Genomic DNA, 16,521 nt, shown 5'->3' on the forward strand with positions numbered 1-16,521 from the left:
AACAAACTGGATCCTTCCCTGAAGTCCTTTTTCTGCCCTCTCCTGATGGCATGGATGGTACATGGTCTAAGCCACTACCACAGCTGTTCCCATATCAATCAGTTCTAGAAGATTTAACTGTTAAGTTAGTAGTTGTGAATGGCGCACAGAACTGAGATGAAGCTACATTCTGTTTTCATTTAATTCTTTACTTTTCTGAGCAGGACAGTTCTCCAGAACTAGAACCTCCACTCTCGGAAGCCTTGCTTTTTCCTCATGCCACAACCCCAGCACTATCTTGCCACATGCCAGTGTGTGAAGTGGAGGCTGTGTGTGACGTTTCATTTCCATTTCAGCATAAATTCAGAGACATGTTAAAGCATGAATGACTGGCCACTGAGGATGGTGGAGAAATTGTTTGCATTTGTATGGAAAATTTAGAAGGATAGAAAAAAAAAAACTTTTCAGGTTGTAACAAATAAACCTGTGTGGTAACACTCTTGAAAGCAATATTAAATCAAAGTAGGTTTTCAAAACCCATATAAAAGCATAGGCTGAGTTGAAGCAATTCAGGCACTTAATAGGTTGTACTACAACACAGTTCCCTGACCAAGCAATTAGCCCAAGTGGATTCTTCCAGCCTCAAATATCTGTAAAGCAGCTCCTGGCAAGTGTCCAGTTTTTATTCAACTACGTTTTGCCTCAACCAGAAGTATTTGTGATGGGTAACATTAAAAACGGCTTTGGAGAGACTTCCTGCATTAGGCTTTGTTCTGCTTTGATTTGATTGTATTTCTCTAGGCCTGTCACTTGCCATTTTGAATACAAAGTCTCTGGTAATGCTCTGAGAGTTACTTTGCCTAATTTATAAGCTTGGAGCTCCAAAAGGTCCTTTATTTGAAATTTGCTTTAACTGTGGGAAATAGGAAGTGAGTAGGGAGAAGGAGATCTTTTATAGCAAGACACTTGTTCGGACTGTAAATTAGACAGTGCACAATGTGACCAGAAATGGGCAAGCTTTTGTAGAGCCTGCTACATATTGGAAAAGAGATGAGCTTTCAAGGATATCTGGGCAAAGATTGCTGTGCTGGAAATTTGCTTTATGAGGGTGGATAAAGTCTTTCAGATAACATTGGCAGATGAAAAGTGTTTTAATCAGCGACCTCAGTAAAGAGGAATTCCTGAGGCCATTGCTACTTAACAGAATGCAGGCATTAAATATTTTCATTGCATCTCATTGAGGAGATGTAACATAGAACTTTTAAAATCAGCCTTTCATTTTAAATAATAGGTATTGTGACAACATAATGCTTCACTCACCTACAATATTAACATTTACCTTCTTCCAAGTTGACAGCAACTTTGGGCAACTGCAACTAGTATATAAATATTTTTAAAAGCCAGTCCTGATGTGTGCCAATGAATCTTTGTCTGATTAAAAGCTTGCTTGACCCATGAAGTAACAGTAATGAATGGCAGATTCATTCATGTCAGATTTTCAATTTGGAACAAAAGAAAAGGGTTTGAAACACACACACATGCATTGTTAGCCTTGGATCCAGTTCTGTTGATAAGACTTAATTCTTGTAAAAAATACAAGACACTTCCCTTACTGCAGGATGGTTAGGATTTAAGTCTTCAGGAGTGAAATCATGGCTACATTTAAGTCAATGGGACGTTTGTCAGTGGGGTCAGGATTTCACCCCTGGACTTTGGCACAATCCTGCAAATACTTGTGTATTTGAATAACTTTACTCACATGAGTACTCTGATTGAATTCAGTTCAGCTCATTTAATGTTATCCACATATGTGTAATCAAGACCCATTTGTATGTGTGCGGTGTTCATGTCACCTTAACATTGCTCCTTTTTTGAAGAGAAGGATTTTTTTTCCTCTCTGGAACCCATTTTTAGTCTATAAAATTCATCCAGCATAGCAGGAAATCTTTTACAAGATAAAAAAATATTTTAAGGTGACATGACTAATGAGGAAATAGATCAAAAATATACCTCTAACAGTCAAGTGATCTGGATTCTATTCCCAGCCCTGCCCCAAACCCCTTGTGCAATAATGGATAAGTCATTTAACAACCTGTTGCCATGTCTCAGTGGGTCACAGCTGAGGATGCCAAATTCAGGATGAACAGCTGAGAAATAGGGCAGACGCAGCCCAGACTGGTGGTTATTCTTCCATAAGATATACCAAGCCAGTAACAAAACTAAACTTCTGTTTCATCACACTGATTAACAAGAAGTCCAAACTGCAGTCTCCCCAAGCATTCCAGCACTCATTTCACCATGCAGACACTAGCCTTTGAAGAGTAGTTATTTAAAACCAATTTAATCAAACAAAAGGTTCCTTCTAATCCCAAAATCAGCCACATAGCCAGATCAAGATATAACTGAAATCTTACCCAATAATCATGCTGTTGCTAATCCTTTAGTATCTAATATTTAAAGGTTTATTTATAAGATGAAAAGAAAAAGGAGAGAGTTAAAATGGTTAAGGAAAGCAAATACATACAGTCATTGCAAAGTTCTTGGATCAGGTTTGTAGCAGTGATGTTACAGACTGCTGGCTTGTAAGGCCTCTGATAACTTCCAAAAGATTGGAAGGTCCTCAGTCCATTGGTTGGAATGCGCCTTTTAGTGTAAGTCCATAGTCCAGAAAACAGAGCAGAAAAGAGGCCAAAATGGAGATGCATCCAGGGTCCTTTATAACTTTTCCCATGTGGAGGGAATGCTCTCAGTCTTAGTTTGTGGAAAATTACAGGCACAAGATGGAGTCTGGGGTCACATGAGCAAGTCACATGACCTTGCGTGCTTTGATGACTCATAGGAGCAGCCATTACCCATATTCTGGCTAAAGCGTCCAAAGGAAAGCTCACTGAGCCTGGAAAAGGCTTCTTCTGTGGCCCTGGTTTTCCATAATGGGCCATCAACTTGAATGATCCATTCACAATGTGCTGGTTATACTGTATTTAAACTACCTTTTGGGTGTTACCCCAGGAGCAAACACATTTGAAATACTGGTACATAGTCAATATGCATAACTTTAGATACAAAGATGATACATGCATCCAAAAGGATAATCATATTTGATAGATTGTAACTTTTCCATTGATACCTTACATGACATACTTTGAGCAAGATTTGTTGCATTTGTCTAACAGTGGTAATATTAATGATATAAATGGTTATATTTTGATCACACAGCATCACAGACCCGCCCACCCCTCCCTTCTGTTTTTTCCCTTCTGTAGAATGAGGATGATAATACTTATCTACCCTATAGAAGTGCTGTGAGGCTTAATAGGATACCATCAGCTTAAAAATTATACTTGTGTCTGCACATTTTTTACCTACGGTTTTTACAAGTAATTCCTAAGATTACTAGAATTTAAAGAACTCGGAGAAAACAAAATTCTATATTTTGTCCAGTTTGTGGAGTTGAAACACTTTGTATATAATCATTTTTCCCCTGTACAGTCAGTTTCCACTTTTTTTATTTGGGTGGGGAGAGGACTTTGACACAGCAATAGGGGAGAGAACATGATTTTAAATAACACAGGAAAATCTGATCTTAAACCCATAACAAATTGGCAGGGATACAGAGGTGCAGGTGACAGTACCTGAAATTACTTTTAACTCCTTTTTAATAGACTAAATTTCAAGTTGATAGTGTCATTTTCAGTCATTAATGTTCGTAATGCACTTTAAGATCTCCAGATGGGAAAGTACTATAGAAATGCAAAGTATGTAATAAATAATATGTATTGCACTATGGATCACTTCACACACCACTAAAATGCAGTCATCTCTAGGGAGGAAGTTGGCAACCATTAAACAGCAACTATCAAGATTTCATAACAGTTCAGGACAGAAAGTGAAAAGAAAACCACCTTATCCGTGAAACTACCAAGAAAATTTAAAGTGAAAAGTTCCATGGGATTTTTAATGACCACAACTAATTAGGACCTCAGTCTTATCCAAGGAGCGCCTCAGCCACCTCAGTGCTCCCTAATAATGTGCTGGATCATTGGTTCATTGGTGTATCAGAGAGAATGCCACCTAATGAATCGCTGCTATGATTTCCTGTAGCATCTTGGTTTCCATTTTGGTCTCTTGATGTTGACCCAGCTCAGCCCTGCTTAATTTATGAGATTGAATGAGATCATAGATCAAGGAGCTGTGATTGCACAATCAAGGTGGTGAACAAAGGCATATACACATCTCTGGGTTGCGATATCACAACCACATGAGCTTACCTCTTGTGATTGCCATAATGGAATCAGAAATACGGCACATAAACACCTAGTGGGAAGCGACCATGCTATTTGTATAATCGTATACAACACGGCAACAATGGTGTTGGTGGTTAAGGTCCCGATTGTAGCACATAATTCAGTGCTGTTAAGGCTTGTCACTGTGAGCTCCCACGTTGGCATAACCATTGTTTCCTAGAGAGAGAGTGGATTGAACTAACACACTTTAGCATTAGTAAAAAAAACAAACTCACATGGCAACTTTAATGATCCCAAAATGAATGTAATCTGTGCTGTAATAATAGCTGTGCAATCGAACACACTGTGCATTTCAGTGAAATGCTATTTAACGTTTGAAAAGTGTTCACTTCTCAATTAGAATGTCTAAATTAATGACATATAACAAAGCTCCTGGCCACTAATTAAATCAACATCAAAATAAATCTCTCTTCCTTATAGTCTGTGTTAACAATGCAGCAAATAATAATCACGCTGCTTTACAGTAGGATGTGTGTCAAGGATTGAAAGTGTCACTGCTTTTAGGGAATGTTCTATTTGAATAGTTTTCGTATTAAGTGTTAGATGCTAGAGATCATGTTCCCATCATATTCCCCCACATTCAAATTGCTTCAGTGTCTCTTTTCTATGCTCACAGAAGAGCAAGTTGTTGGTCAGGTAACCTTACTCTGTGTGCTTTTAGAGCAGAATTAGGTTCTTTATTTTTATTCCAAACTTTTTCCCATGTTTTAAGGCATCTAAAATCCCTAAATGCTACATCTTTTTTTTTTTTTTTTTTTTAAGGAGTCATTTATCTCGTTAAGGTTAGGAACATATCCTGATGTATTCTGTATGTTTAGAAAAATAAAACTGCAATGAGTAAGGGAGATTTGTCATCATTATAGCTCTAATGACATATGTTTACTCCTCTATTATACTTCTCTCTCTCACCCACCAAAAAATAACCTAATATAGCTTCCTCCTTTCTTCATATCCCCATAAGCTATCAAAGATTAAACTTTCCCAAACGCACAGTCACATGCTAAGTCCTTTATAATAGCTTTAAGATATAGACCATTTCATTGCAACTGCTTTTTAGTCAGTTCCCGGGCTAGGTCATTGTGACTGGAGTTTGCAACTGCTTGTGCTCTGTCTGGTAAAGTATTCAAGAAAGGCTTCCAAACATGGAAATCTAAAGTTTCATTTCCCTCCGAGGCCATGTCTTTTCATGTGATACTGTAGTAACAGATTAAATGAATGTTTCCTCTACTAAAACAAAAAGTGTGGGTGAGCTGGGTTTGATCCAGCACTGTAATAAACTCTTTCTGCTACAAAAGAGCCAGGTTGAGGCACTTCTTTATACGAGAGGTAGTATCCTGGAGGATAGTCAGATCACCCAGCAGACGTGTGCTTGGTTTATAACTACATCTCCTAGGCAGGGTCTCAGTTCATTTCCTATCTCTTTCTAAAACTTTTGAATAATAGGATCAGACCATTTATAGCTGGCAACCTGTGAGGACTATTTTTTTAAATGATGGATTCCCTCCTGTGGTACATTTATTCTTCATCTCTAGTATTACATGCTCTCTTTGTAAAAAGTGTATCGAGTTTCCCAGACATCCTCTGCAGGAGATACTGCTTTTCCTCAATGCAATGAAAGATACAGCTGTATTTGTTGTTGTCTGTTTCAGTGTTACAAACACTTTTCCTTGCCTTCTTCTATGATTCTGCTGCCAGGGTCCCAGAAGTAATCAGTAGCATATACAGGCTTGAAACCAAGCCCACAGCAGGGATCTGATTCCTCAGCTGGTGATAAATACATTTTGTGGTATATTTATGGTTACATATTGGCAAAATTGTGACTAAGCAAAAACTTGAAGGTGGGGATGATGATTATTAACCATTTGAATTGGGGTAGCATCTAGAGCCCCCCAATCAGGATTTGGGGCCCTGTTGTTCTTGGCAGTACACTTGAAAAGAGGGCCATGTCTACAGCCTATGAGGAGAGAGAGCAGGTGGATACAACAATCGGATGGGGATAGACCAGGGTAACAGTGAGCTGTTACAATCAGTATAATACCCTGCAGTTGCAGTGTACCACTGATCATTGTTTTGTGGGCATCACTTTGAGTTTTAAGGTGGAGTTTGAAAGAGGATAATGTAGTGGCTTTTCAGATTGTTATGGAGAGCTGCTCGCAGGCTTAAGGCAAAGATTGGAGGAAGCACAAAAGTGTTTGAGGGAAAATTGAACAAGGGGGCGATAAAGGTTGGAGTCCTGCACAGAGCATAGGCAGGAGGGGATTGTATGGAATTGTAAATTATTTTAAAATAAATCTGCCATGTAGCCAGTGCCTTTAGATCGCCTATCCTTGAAAATAAGAATGGCCATACTGGGTCAGACCAAAGGTCCATCCAGCCCAGTATCCTGTCTACCGACAGGAGCCAATACCAGGTGCCCCAGAGGGAGTGAACCTAACAGGTAATGATCAAGTGATCTCTCTCCTGCCATCCATCTCCACCCTCTGACAAACAGAGGCTAGGGACACCATTCCTTACCCATCCTGGCTAATAGCCATTAATGGACTTAACCACCATGAATTTATCCAGTTCTCTTTTAAACCCTGTTATAGTCCTAGCCTTCACAACTCCTCAGGCAAGGAGTTCCACAGGTTGACTGTGAGCTGAGTGAAGAAGAACTTCCTTTTATTTGTGTTAAACCTGCTGCCCATTAATTTCATTTGGTGGCCCCTAGTTCTTATATTATGGGAATAAGTAAATAACTTTTCCTTATTCACTTTCTCCACACCACTCATGATTTTGTATAACTCTACCATATCCCCCCCTTAGTTTCCTCTTTTCCAAGCTGAAAAGTCCTAGCCTCTTTTATCTCTCCTCATATGGGACCCGTTCCAAACCCCTAACCATTTTAGTTGCCCTTTTCTGAACCTTTTCTAATGCCAGTATATCTTTTTTGAGATGAGGGGACCACATCTGTATGCAGTATTCAAGATGTAGGCGTACCATGGATTTATATAAGGACACTAAGATATTCTCCGTCTTATTCTCTGTCCCTTTTTCCATGATTCCTAACATCCCGTTTGCTTTTTTGACTGCTGCTGCACACTGCATGGACGTCTTCAGAGAACTATCCACGATGACACCAAGGTCTTTCTCCTGATTAGTTGTAGCTAAATTAGCCCCCATCATATTGTACGTATAGTTGGGGTTATTTTTTCCAATATGCATTACTTTACATTTATCCACATTAAATTTCATTTGCCATTTTGTTGCCCAGTCACCAAAATATGTTCCAATTTAGCTGGCTTTAGATCTGTGTGGCCTTGAATTGATTCTTAGCCCAAATTTCCAGTCCTACAGTAGTTTAAAATGTTGCTTAAAATGTGATGAACACTTGCGGTACCCATCACTGTTGTGTCTGGATACCAACATACCGACTGATAGTACATCACAGTGCAATATGTGGGGCTGAGAAAGGTACAGGATTTAATGAATGCTTCGTCCGGTAAGAGAACAGGTTTAAACTCAGGAAAATGATCAGTTTTGTGGCCTTGATGAGGAGGAGGAAAAAATGCCCATAATATGCATACAGCTCTCTGGTAACACCCACAAAACTAATGTTTCTATAGCAATTCAAAGTTCCAAAATACTAAGTCATGCCAATTATTGCTGGAAACCTTGATGTTGTGAATCTCTTGTTTAGATCATTAACAATCCTCTCTAGGGTAGATCATTTTAATTAGGATCAATTTGCTTTCCCATTGAATATTCTTGCATTTATTTTGATTATGGAAGTGACTGTTTAACATTAAATGATGACTCTCGACTCCTCTGCCCCAGCACATATATGAATAACATAACGGACAGTTCTGTGAAGCAAATCGTATTTCTTTGCATGCATATTGAGTGAACTGACTTGACTCCAATAACTGTTAGTCATAGTTGCTTTATTGATTTATTTATTTCATGTTGTCTGTAGGTTCTTATCAAAGTATTGGATAACAATGATAATGGCCCGGAATTCTCTCACCCAAGTTACGATGTCACGATTTCGGAGGACATTCTCCCTGATACTGAGATACTGCAGGTCGAAGCTATAGACAGAGATGAGAAACACAAGTTGAGCTACACAGTTCACAGCAGCATTGACTCAGTCAGCATGAGAAAATTCAGAATTGACCCCAGCACAGGGGTACTATACACTGCCGAGAGATTAGACCATGAAGCTCAAGATAAACACATCCTTAATGTAATGGTAAGAATGGAATATAAGCTTGGTACCTAGAACACTATCGTTGTTTAAGATGTATATTTGCTTTAGTCTTTGGATAAGCAAAGAGTTTTCAGTATAGTAAATGATAATTAATTTAATCTTTTCCTACACTGTGCATTGATTTTACATTTTTATTGAAGCTCTGCAAGACTTATTACCAGTACATTTTATCTAATATGAAATGATTTGCCATCTTGAGGGACAACAAGCAAGAAACGTTATAATCTCTTGACATTTGGCCCTTTCATCTGAGATCATTTTCAAAGTTTCTGAAGAGAAGCTAAAAAGTTCTTTGAGAAGTCGCTCACAGAAGAATCGCTTCTTGCAGTTCACAAAGCTGTAGCCTTGGGAAGCATGGCAGCCTGATAGTTTACTTATATAGGTTTATTTTAAGGTGGTAGATATTCATATACCGCTACTTTTCCGAACATGGGAGTAGGCAGAGAAAAAATTAATTATCGGTTTGTGTGCTCAATGTGCCTAAATTATAGAGGTGAATGTGCTCTGCTTTGATGTGGAAGTTACATATTATGAAGTGGAGGTTAATTTCAAAACAAATTAGTTTAAACTCAGTTAGTTTAAACACTGTAACCTACTAATTTTCTTCAGCTATCTAAGAGCCCTGTAGAATAAGCCCTTTGAAGCACCACCGTGTGGCCTGTTAGATGCAAGGCTAGCTTTAGGAAGAAATAACTTAGGCACCATCCTGCATACTGCTACTCATCTTCAGGCAAGCAGAGCCCAAGGGGAAGGCAGGCTTGTGGTGAGTGAGAAGTGACAGGAGCTAAGAAGAAGTGCAGACATGACTATAGAGAAACCGGGGCATGGAGATCATTGCTAGGATTGTGTGCTTAGCCTCCATGTGGTGCAAAGTTTGCTTGCTTTATTTAAGAAGAACCAAAATATTCAAGGTTGTCTTACACCTGCCGGTAGGATCTTCACTGTAGCCAGTGCTGAGATTTTGGATGTGGGAGTGAAAGAAGGTACAGGTGTAAATAATAGCTCCAGGTCTAAAAGGTATTGAGTCCCTCTTGCGAGGTTTGATCAGTCCCCACTGACTGCAGTCTAAGTGAAGAGTGCTCAGCACCCCGTAGGATCAATACTGTCCTTTTTACCCTGGGTACCGTGATCTTCAAAAATGTATGCACATATTTGTTGATACAAAAATCCACACGTACCTGTATGCGCAAATTGGATTTTTACATGCAAACGATTAGATAACTATATTATTGGTCATTGTGTGTGCAATCCCATACATTTTTTTGGAAAGAAGGAACAAAGCTACGTAGATGTGCACTGTACATACTGCTGCTTTGTTCCCCTGCTATGGTGGCAGTGAGGGACGTGGCACATCGCAGTTTATATTGTATTTGTCAGCATTAGAGAACCTTTGGCACGAACTCAAAACTGAACATCAAATGAGACTTTACGGCATTATTTTGTATCAGTTTAAAAATCTACATCTTCAGTTTGGGGGCACCAGGAATAAATTTATAACAAATTAAATTTAAAAATACCCTCCAGTCCTTTTTCTCCTCTTGATTTTTCACTTTGTGCCATCTCTTCTGTTTGTCTGTCTTTTAGATTTTAAGGCCTTCAGGATGGAAAAAGTCTGTATTTAGTGTAATGTACAGCAAGGAGCACATTGCCAGGGCTCAGATAGTTATTATTACTAATGCTAATAAAGCTATTTCAAGATGTTTCTCCTGCATTTTTTCTATAGGTTCGAGATCAGGAGTTTCCTTATAGAAGAAACCTGGCCAGAGTCGTCATAAATGTGGAAGATTCCAATGATCACAGTCCCTACTTCACCAGTCCTTTGTATGAGGCTTCGGTGTATGAGTCAGCAGCTATTGGATCTGCTGTTTTGCAGGTCACTGCTTTGGATAAAGACAAAGGAGAAAACGCAGAGCTTATCTACACTATAGAAGCAGGTCAGAGGACAGGGACAGAAAAGGCTGCAATATGATGCATTCTATAAACTGAAAAGGGTGATTATATTGGCTTTAATTTAGAGATAGGGTAACACTAAAAAATCTTTACGGATTCTTGATCCTAGCTATCCCTTGATGAAAGTGTACAAAAAGTACAAATTCTTGTCTGCTGTTTTCCACATTTAAGCTACTGATCAGAGAGAGCTGACTTCATTTTAATTAGATGGCTACTGAGGCTTTTACCTCTAGGTCAGTGGTTCTCAAAGCCAGTCCACCGCTTGTTCAGGGAAAGCCCCTGGTGGCCTGGACTGGTTTTTTTACCTGCCGCGTCCACAGGTTCGGCCGATCGCGGCTCCCACTGGCCGTGGTTCACTGCTCCAGGCCAATGGGGGCTGCGGGAAGGGTGGACAGCACGTCCCTTGGCCCGTGCCGCTTCCCGCAGCCCCCATTGGCCAGGAGCGGCAAACCGTGGCCAGTAGGAGCCGCATTCTAGTGCAGTGGACAGGATGGCTTCATCATAAACTAACACAATGACAGCTGGTGCTAACTGGCATCTTTGCTGACATTTTAATCAGAGGAGCAGGGAGACTGAGGCCACTTTTGCCGGCATAGGGTATGATATCCCTCGTCCCCCCAGCCAAGATTTGTATGCATGCAAAGGCCCTAGTATAGAGGCATCTTATACGAGTATAGAAGTGTTTTGGCTGGTACAGCTTATCTTTCTCACTGAACCTGTATAAGCTACACTAGCAGTAGCATTTTATCGCTCGTATAAGTTGTGTCTACAGTGGGAAGGTTTGCCGGCATAGCTATACTGACAAAAAAGTGAAGTATAGCTTAGGCCTGAGTTTCCTTTCTGGCCCTAGAGTTGGTTACTCCAGAGTAGAGCTAATAGCAAGACTTTCTGGAAACTTGCATTGCCTTTGTCCATGCTGTGCTGCTGCTGTGGAAAATTAGTGGATGTGAATTTCCAAGGCTGTCAATCCTGTATTTTTCATGGTTTAATTTCCCTAATGCATTTCTGGGTGTATGCATATATATGTAAGAGGTGAACATTTTATTGCTTTTATAGATTTGAATTTAGAAACCATTTCCAAAGCCGGAAATTAGTATGCATTCAGTAGAGATACTTGGGAAAAGTGAGAAAATGGAAAATCCTATCTCTTAGATTGCTTTTGTGTTGCTGCTGCACTCTGCACTTTGAAATAATGTGAATTTTCCATTTTAATAATAATAATGCTTGGCACCTATATCACACTTCTCAACTGTAGATCACAGAGAAGAGGAATCCCATACTCCATGATGGTCCCAATGATTAATCAAGACACAGACTTCACTTATTAGACCTTGATCTTGCAGACTGATCTATGCAGGTTGCACTTATGCTCTCCTAGAGACCCATTCACTTCAGTGGAGACATGCAAATTTACACCAGCCGAGGATCTTGCCCATTATTCTTAGTATCATAAACATATTAATAAACAAACACTAAGCATACCTATTAAAACGCAGTTCAGAAAGTTCAACATCTGAGCCAGTTTCCAAAGTATCTAAATAATCCTCTTCATTTTTCAGTGAGAGATCAAGAGTTTTCCAGTGGCCACAGAATCTTTATTGTTTGTGCTATTTATGTAGTCTTAGCTTTTCCAGAAAAACTGAGGCTACTTACCCAGCCCTGAGCAAAAATATTTTCTTGGCTCTGTCTTGTGTTGTTTAAGTCTATTAGGAACAGGTTTAACTAAACTGAAATAAGCCTCGCTCAACCCAGAATAAGAGTGCCTGCACAGCTTTATGCACTACACACCTTAAATTAAACCATGCAGCTTTCTCATGGTGACAAACCCTAAGGAACCCTCATTCTTGTTCACCCATCTCTACTCTGGAGGCTTTGTAAGAATGACAGGAATTGGAATTTCACTTCCTTAAGCAAATAAGAAGATAATGTTGTAAGTTGTTCAAAACAGAAAACAGTTAAATACAGACCTGAAAAGCAGCCAAGCTGGACAGTCTAAGTAATCATATATATTATTTATGCATGTGGTCAGAATGCAGGTTTATTATTTGTATCATGGTATCCTCTAGAGGCCCCAGTTTAGATCAGGAACATTGAAGTAGGAAGGGTTCAGGTGCACAGAAACAGTCCTGCCCTGTGTGATGGGGTTGCATGTGATGGCGGGGGGCAGGGCTCAGCAGCCCTGGGTCTCATTTCCTGTTTGTCTTACGTTCCTAAAAACTCATGCTTCAGGGTTCCAGCCAGCCACCTGCAGGGGATCAGAAAGGGATTCCCATGTATTCTGGGTTGTTTTTTTAATCTCTTTCCTCTGGCTCATCAGGGACAGCCAAAGCTGGAGATGGGACATTGGGCAGGGAAGGCCATGGCTCTGAGGTGGCACTGAGCACTCTCTCTCTCTCTCAGATGCTTGGCTGGCTGGTTCTTGCTCACATGTTCTGTGATCACCATCTGTGGGGTTGGGAAGGAATTTTCTCTCCGGTCAGATGGGCAGTGACCTTGGGGGATTTTTTGCCTTCCTCTGCAGCATGTAGGTACAAGCCACTTGCCAGGATTATCTGGGTATCTCACTTAATCATTTCCCTGCCATTGCAGGGGTCTTGGGCATCTCATTCCTTCCCATTCTCTGTTTGAGGCACATAATAGACTGGTCTCCCATGGACTTTGGTTTAATTTTGGTTGTTGGGTTTAGTGTGCAGGTGCTGGGTGGTGTTGATGTTCCTGTCATATGCAGAAAGTCAGACAGGATGATCTGGTGGTCCCTTCTGGCCTTCAACTCTAGGAGCTAACAATCTAAATAGACAAGACAGATAAAGGGTGAAAGCAGAAGCACTCAGAGGTGAAGTGACTAGCCCAAGGTAAGTAGCAAGCTGGGAACAGAAGCTAGTTTCCTGAGTCCCAATCCAGTATTCTATCCATTGGTTCATGCTGCCTCTCTACACACACTACTGGTTCTGTCTCCCACTGTCCTTCCTGTGAACATGTTCCAGTATGGTCAGCCAGTGCCAAGAGTGTGAGCAGCTCCAGCAGAGTATCAGACAATTTACTGTCTGGGGGAGGAGCTGGTCTCAAGCTCTATGGACAGACAGCTGTGGCTGTTTTTGCCAGATTTGATGTCATCTTCCCTGCCACAACAAGTGACTCTATGCACAATTAATTGGGAGGGCTCCCATCAGCCATACAAATAAATGCGGCACAGCATTATGTTCAGATGAAGTGTGTTGGTGAAATACAGTTCTGCACTGTGTATCACCGTTCTACGGGTGGCCTTTTCTTTGAAAGAAATAGATGCCATACGTTTTATTTATTGTGGCCCTCGGGAAAGGGAATAGATTAATAACCCTGGAAGAATTAAGTCCTGGTCATCACAGAATGAGCACAGCATGGGCAGCTGCATTTCAGGTTACCCACGCTGACACACCAATATGCCTCCACCCTTTCCTAAGGGATCAGCCCAGGGAGAGAGGGCACCCAGCTCTCTGTCTCTGTGCCTGTTCCATCCTTGGCCAGTCTGCTGTGGCTTCCAACATGGGAGCCAAACAAATGGTATTTTAGAACAGTCTAAATAGTCACAACGGACGAAGGATGGGTGAGGAAATGGAGGAGAAGAGACTTTCCCAGTGTAAGTAGCAGGGGTAGCAAAAGAACGCAGGAGCCTCTGTTCCACTAGCACTGGGGCAGAGGCCAGCAGATCACTTTGTTCAAGGTCACCAGACCTGAGTATCTACCTGAAGCAGATTCCAGCCGGCAACCTAGTGATAAAAGACTCCTTGTTCCATAACCTGAGCCATCTACTTCCCTCCATGCTCCTCCTACATGATTCCCTCATTGGGATATAGTTTTATATTCCCTATTATAATGTGTGTGTGTGTGTGTGTGTGTGTGTGATTGGTTTATTGCTTTTTTGAAGAGGTAGACAGCAAACCAGTGAAGAATTGCACACGTCCTACTATTTTTATTAGTCCGTCTGTCCCACAGCCCCCTGGTTTGTCTTGTCCACCTTTTATGTCTTGTCTGTGAGACTGTGAGCTCTTTGGAGAAGATACTGTTATTTACTGTATCTTTGTACAGCACCTAGCACAAGGGGACCCCAACCTTGTTGGCCTCTAGGTGCCACCACACTACACATCATAAATAATGTAGTGCTGTAAGTATATGGCTACAATGCATTGTAATATAGTACATAATGGAGACAGAAAATAAGATGATGATGAAATGATGTTTAGGTTATTAGATGGCCATTTTTAGGCTGTATGTTTTTCTCCTTTCTACATATATCAGATCACAGAATCATAGAGCCTTGGGGTTAGGGGGGACTGCAAGAGTCATCTTGTCTACGCCCCTGTCAATATGCAGGATTTGTTGGGTCTAAACCACCCAAAACAGATGGCTATCCAGCTTCCTTTTGAAAACCTCCAGTGAAGGAGATTCCATGACTTCCCTAAGCCGTCTGTTCCATTGTCCTACTGTTCTTACAGTTAGGAAGTTTTTCCTGAGATTTAATCTAAATCTGCTATGCTGTAGTTTGAACCCTTTGCCTCTTGGTCTGCCCTCTGTGGCAAGAAAGAACAGTTCTTCTTTATCTTTTTTGTGGCAACCTCTTGTGGAGCCAGTACACCCTGTCACCCTTTGGGGCGTGGGGAAGGGCATTAAAGCCCCGCAACTGAGTCCCAATGACCACCCTGAGCCTCAGGGCCTAGTGGCCAGACTCAATGTGGCTGCCCTCCCTTGCAGGGCCATGTGGCCTAGTGGCCAGAGTCAGTATGGCTGCCCTCTTAGTCAAGGCTGTATGACCGCGCTGACAGTGCGGAAGTGGGCTGCCACCCAGGGGTTGCTGGCAGCCAGGGAAGAGGGATCCAGGCCATCCCTGCTCCACCAATTCCCAGCCCACGGCCCTGATAGCAGCGAATTGATTCACCACTACATTAGTGAGGATCCGTCTGAAACAAGCTGCCTTTGTCCCGGTTCCACAACCAGACCAATCTCTAGTTCCCCTGGGTTACTTCCTACCCTGTTTTCCAGTGTTGCTGTGCACAAGTCTCCTGGGCCTCTGGGGTCATCAGTTTGCAGAGCTCCCAATGACTTGGGCTTCCGTGGGCAGCCAGGTTTTGGCCTGGGTCTCGGCGCGCTTGGCCTCCACGATCGGGGGCTCCAGCAGCTCCGAGGAGGGAGCCTGCAATGAGCCTACTTTCTCCTCACCCCCGACTGAGCTGGCCTTTTATACTGAGGCTCCAGTTGGAGCATGCTCAGCAGTGGCAAGGGGATGTGGCTTCCTCCACCCACCATGTGGGGTTAACTCCTCCTTCTCCAGTGTGGGGCAAGTACATCCCGTCACACAGCTTTTCACATATTTGAAGACCACTATCATGTTCCCCCTTAGTCTCCCGTCAAGGTTCCTTCCCCACTCTGAACTCTAGGGTACAGATGTGGGGACCTGCTTGAAAAACCCCCTAAGCTTATTTTTACCAGCTTAGGTTAAAACTTCCCCAAGGTACAAACTATTTTACCTTTTGTCCCTGGACTTTATTGCTGCCACCACCAAGCGTCCAACAAATATAACGGGGAAAGAGCCCACTTGGAAATGTCTTTCCCCCCAAAATCCCCCCAAGCCCTACACCCCCTTTCCTGGGGAAGGCTTGATAAAAATCCTCACCAATTTGCTTAGGTGAACACAGACCCAAACCCTTGGATCTTAAGAACAATGAAAAAGCGATCAGGTTTTAAAAGAAGAATTTTAATTAAAGAAAAAGTAAAAGAATCACCTCTGTAAAATCAGGATGGTAAATACCTTACAGGGTAATCAGATTCAAAACATAGAGAATCCCTCTAGGCTAAACCTTAAGTTACAAAAAGACACAAAAACAGGAATATACATTCCATTCAGCACAACTCATTTTATCAGCCATTTAAACAAAACAGAATCTAACGCATATCTAACTAGATTGCTCACTGACTTTTTACAGGAGTTCTGACCTGCATTCCTGCTCTGGTCCCGGCATAAGCAACACAGACAGAGGGAACCCTTTGTCCGTCCGTCCCCCTCCA

The 16,521-nt window shown here is 41.5% G+C and overlaps 1 protein-coding gene across 6 annotated transcripts in view; it reads left to right on the forward strand.

Moving 5' to 3' along the window:
* Nucleotides 1-16,521, forward strand: part of FAT3 (FAT atypical cadherin 3) — a 558,201-nt gene that overhangs the window by 425,653 nt on the left and 116,027 nt on the right. For all 6 annotated transcript variants that reach the window (XM_074956538.1, XM_074956570.1, XM_074956563.1 and 3 more), the window contains 2 exons: nt 8,239-8,514; nt 10,256-10,466. In XM_074956538.1, coding sequence (XP_074812639.1) covers nt 8,239-8,514; nt 10,256-10,466 — 487 coding nt within the window. The remainder of the gene's footprint in view (nt 1-8,238; nt 8,515-10,255; nt 10,467-16,521) is intronic.

Source organism: Natator depressus, chromosome 1 (assembly GCF_965152275.1).
Source record: "Natator depressus isolate rNatDep1 chromosome 1, rNatDep2.hap1, whole genome shotgun sequence".
In the NCBI taxonomy this organism is placed as follows: domain Eukaryota; kingdom Metazoa; phylum Chordata; order Testudines; family Cheloniidae; genus Natator; species Natator depressus.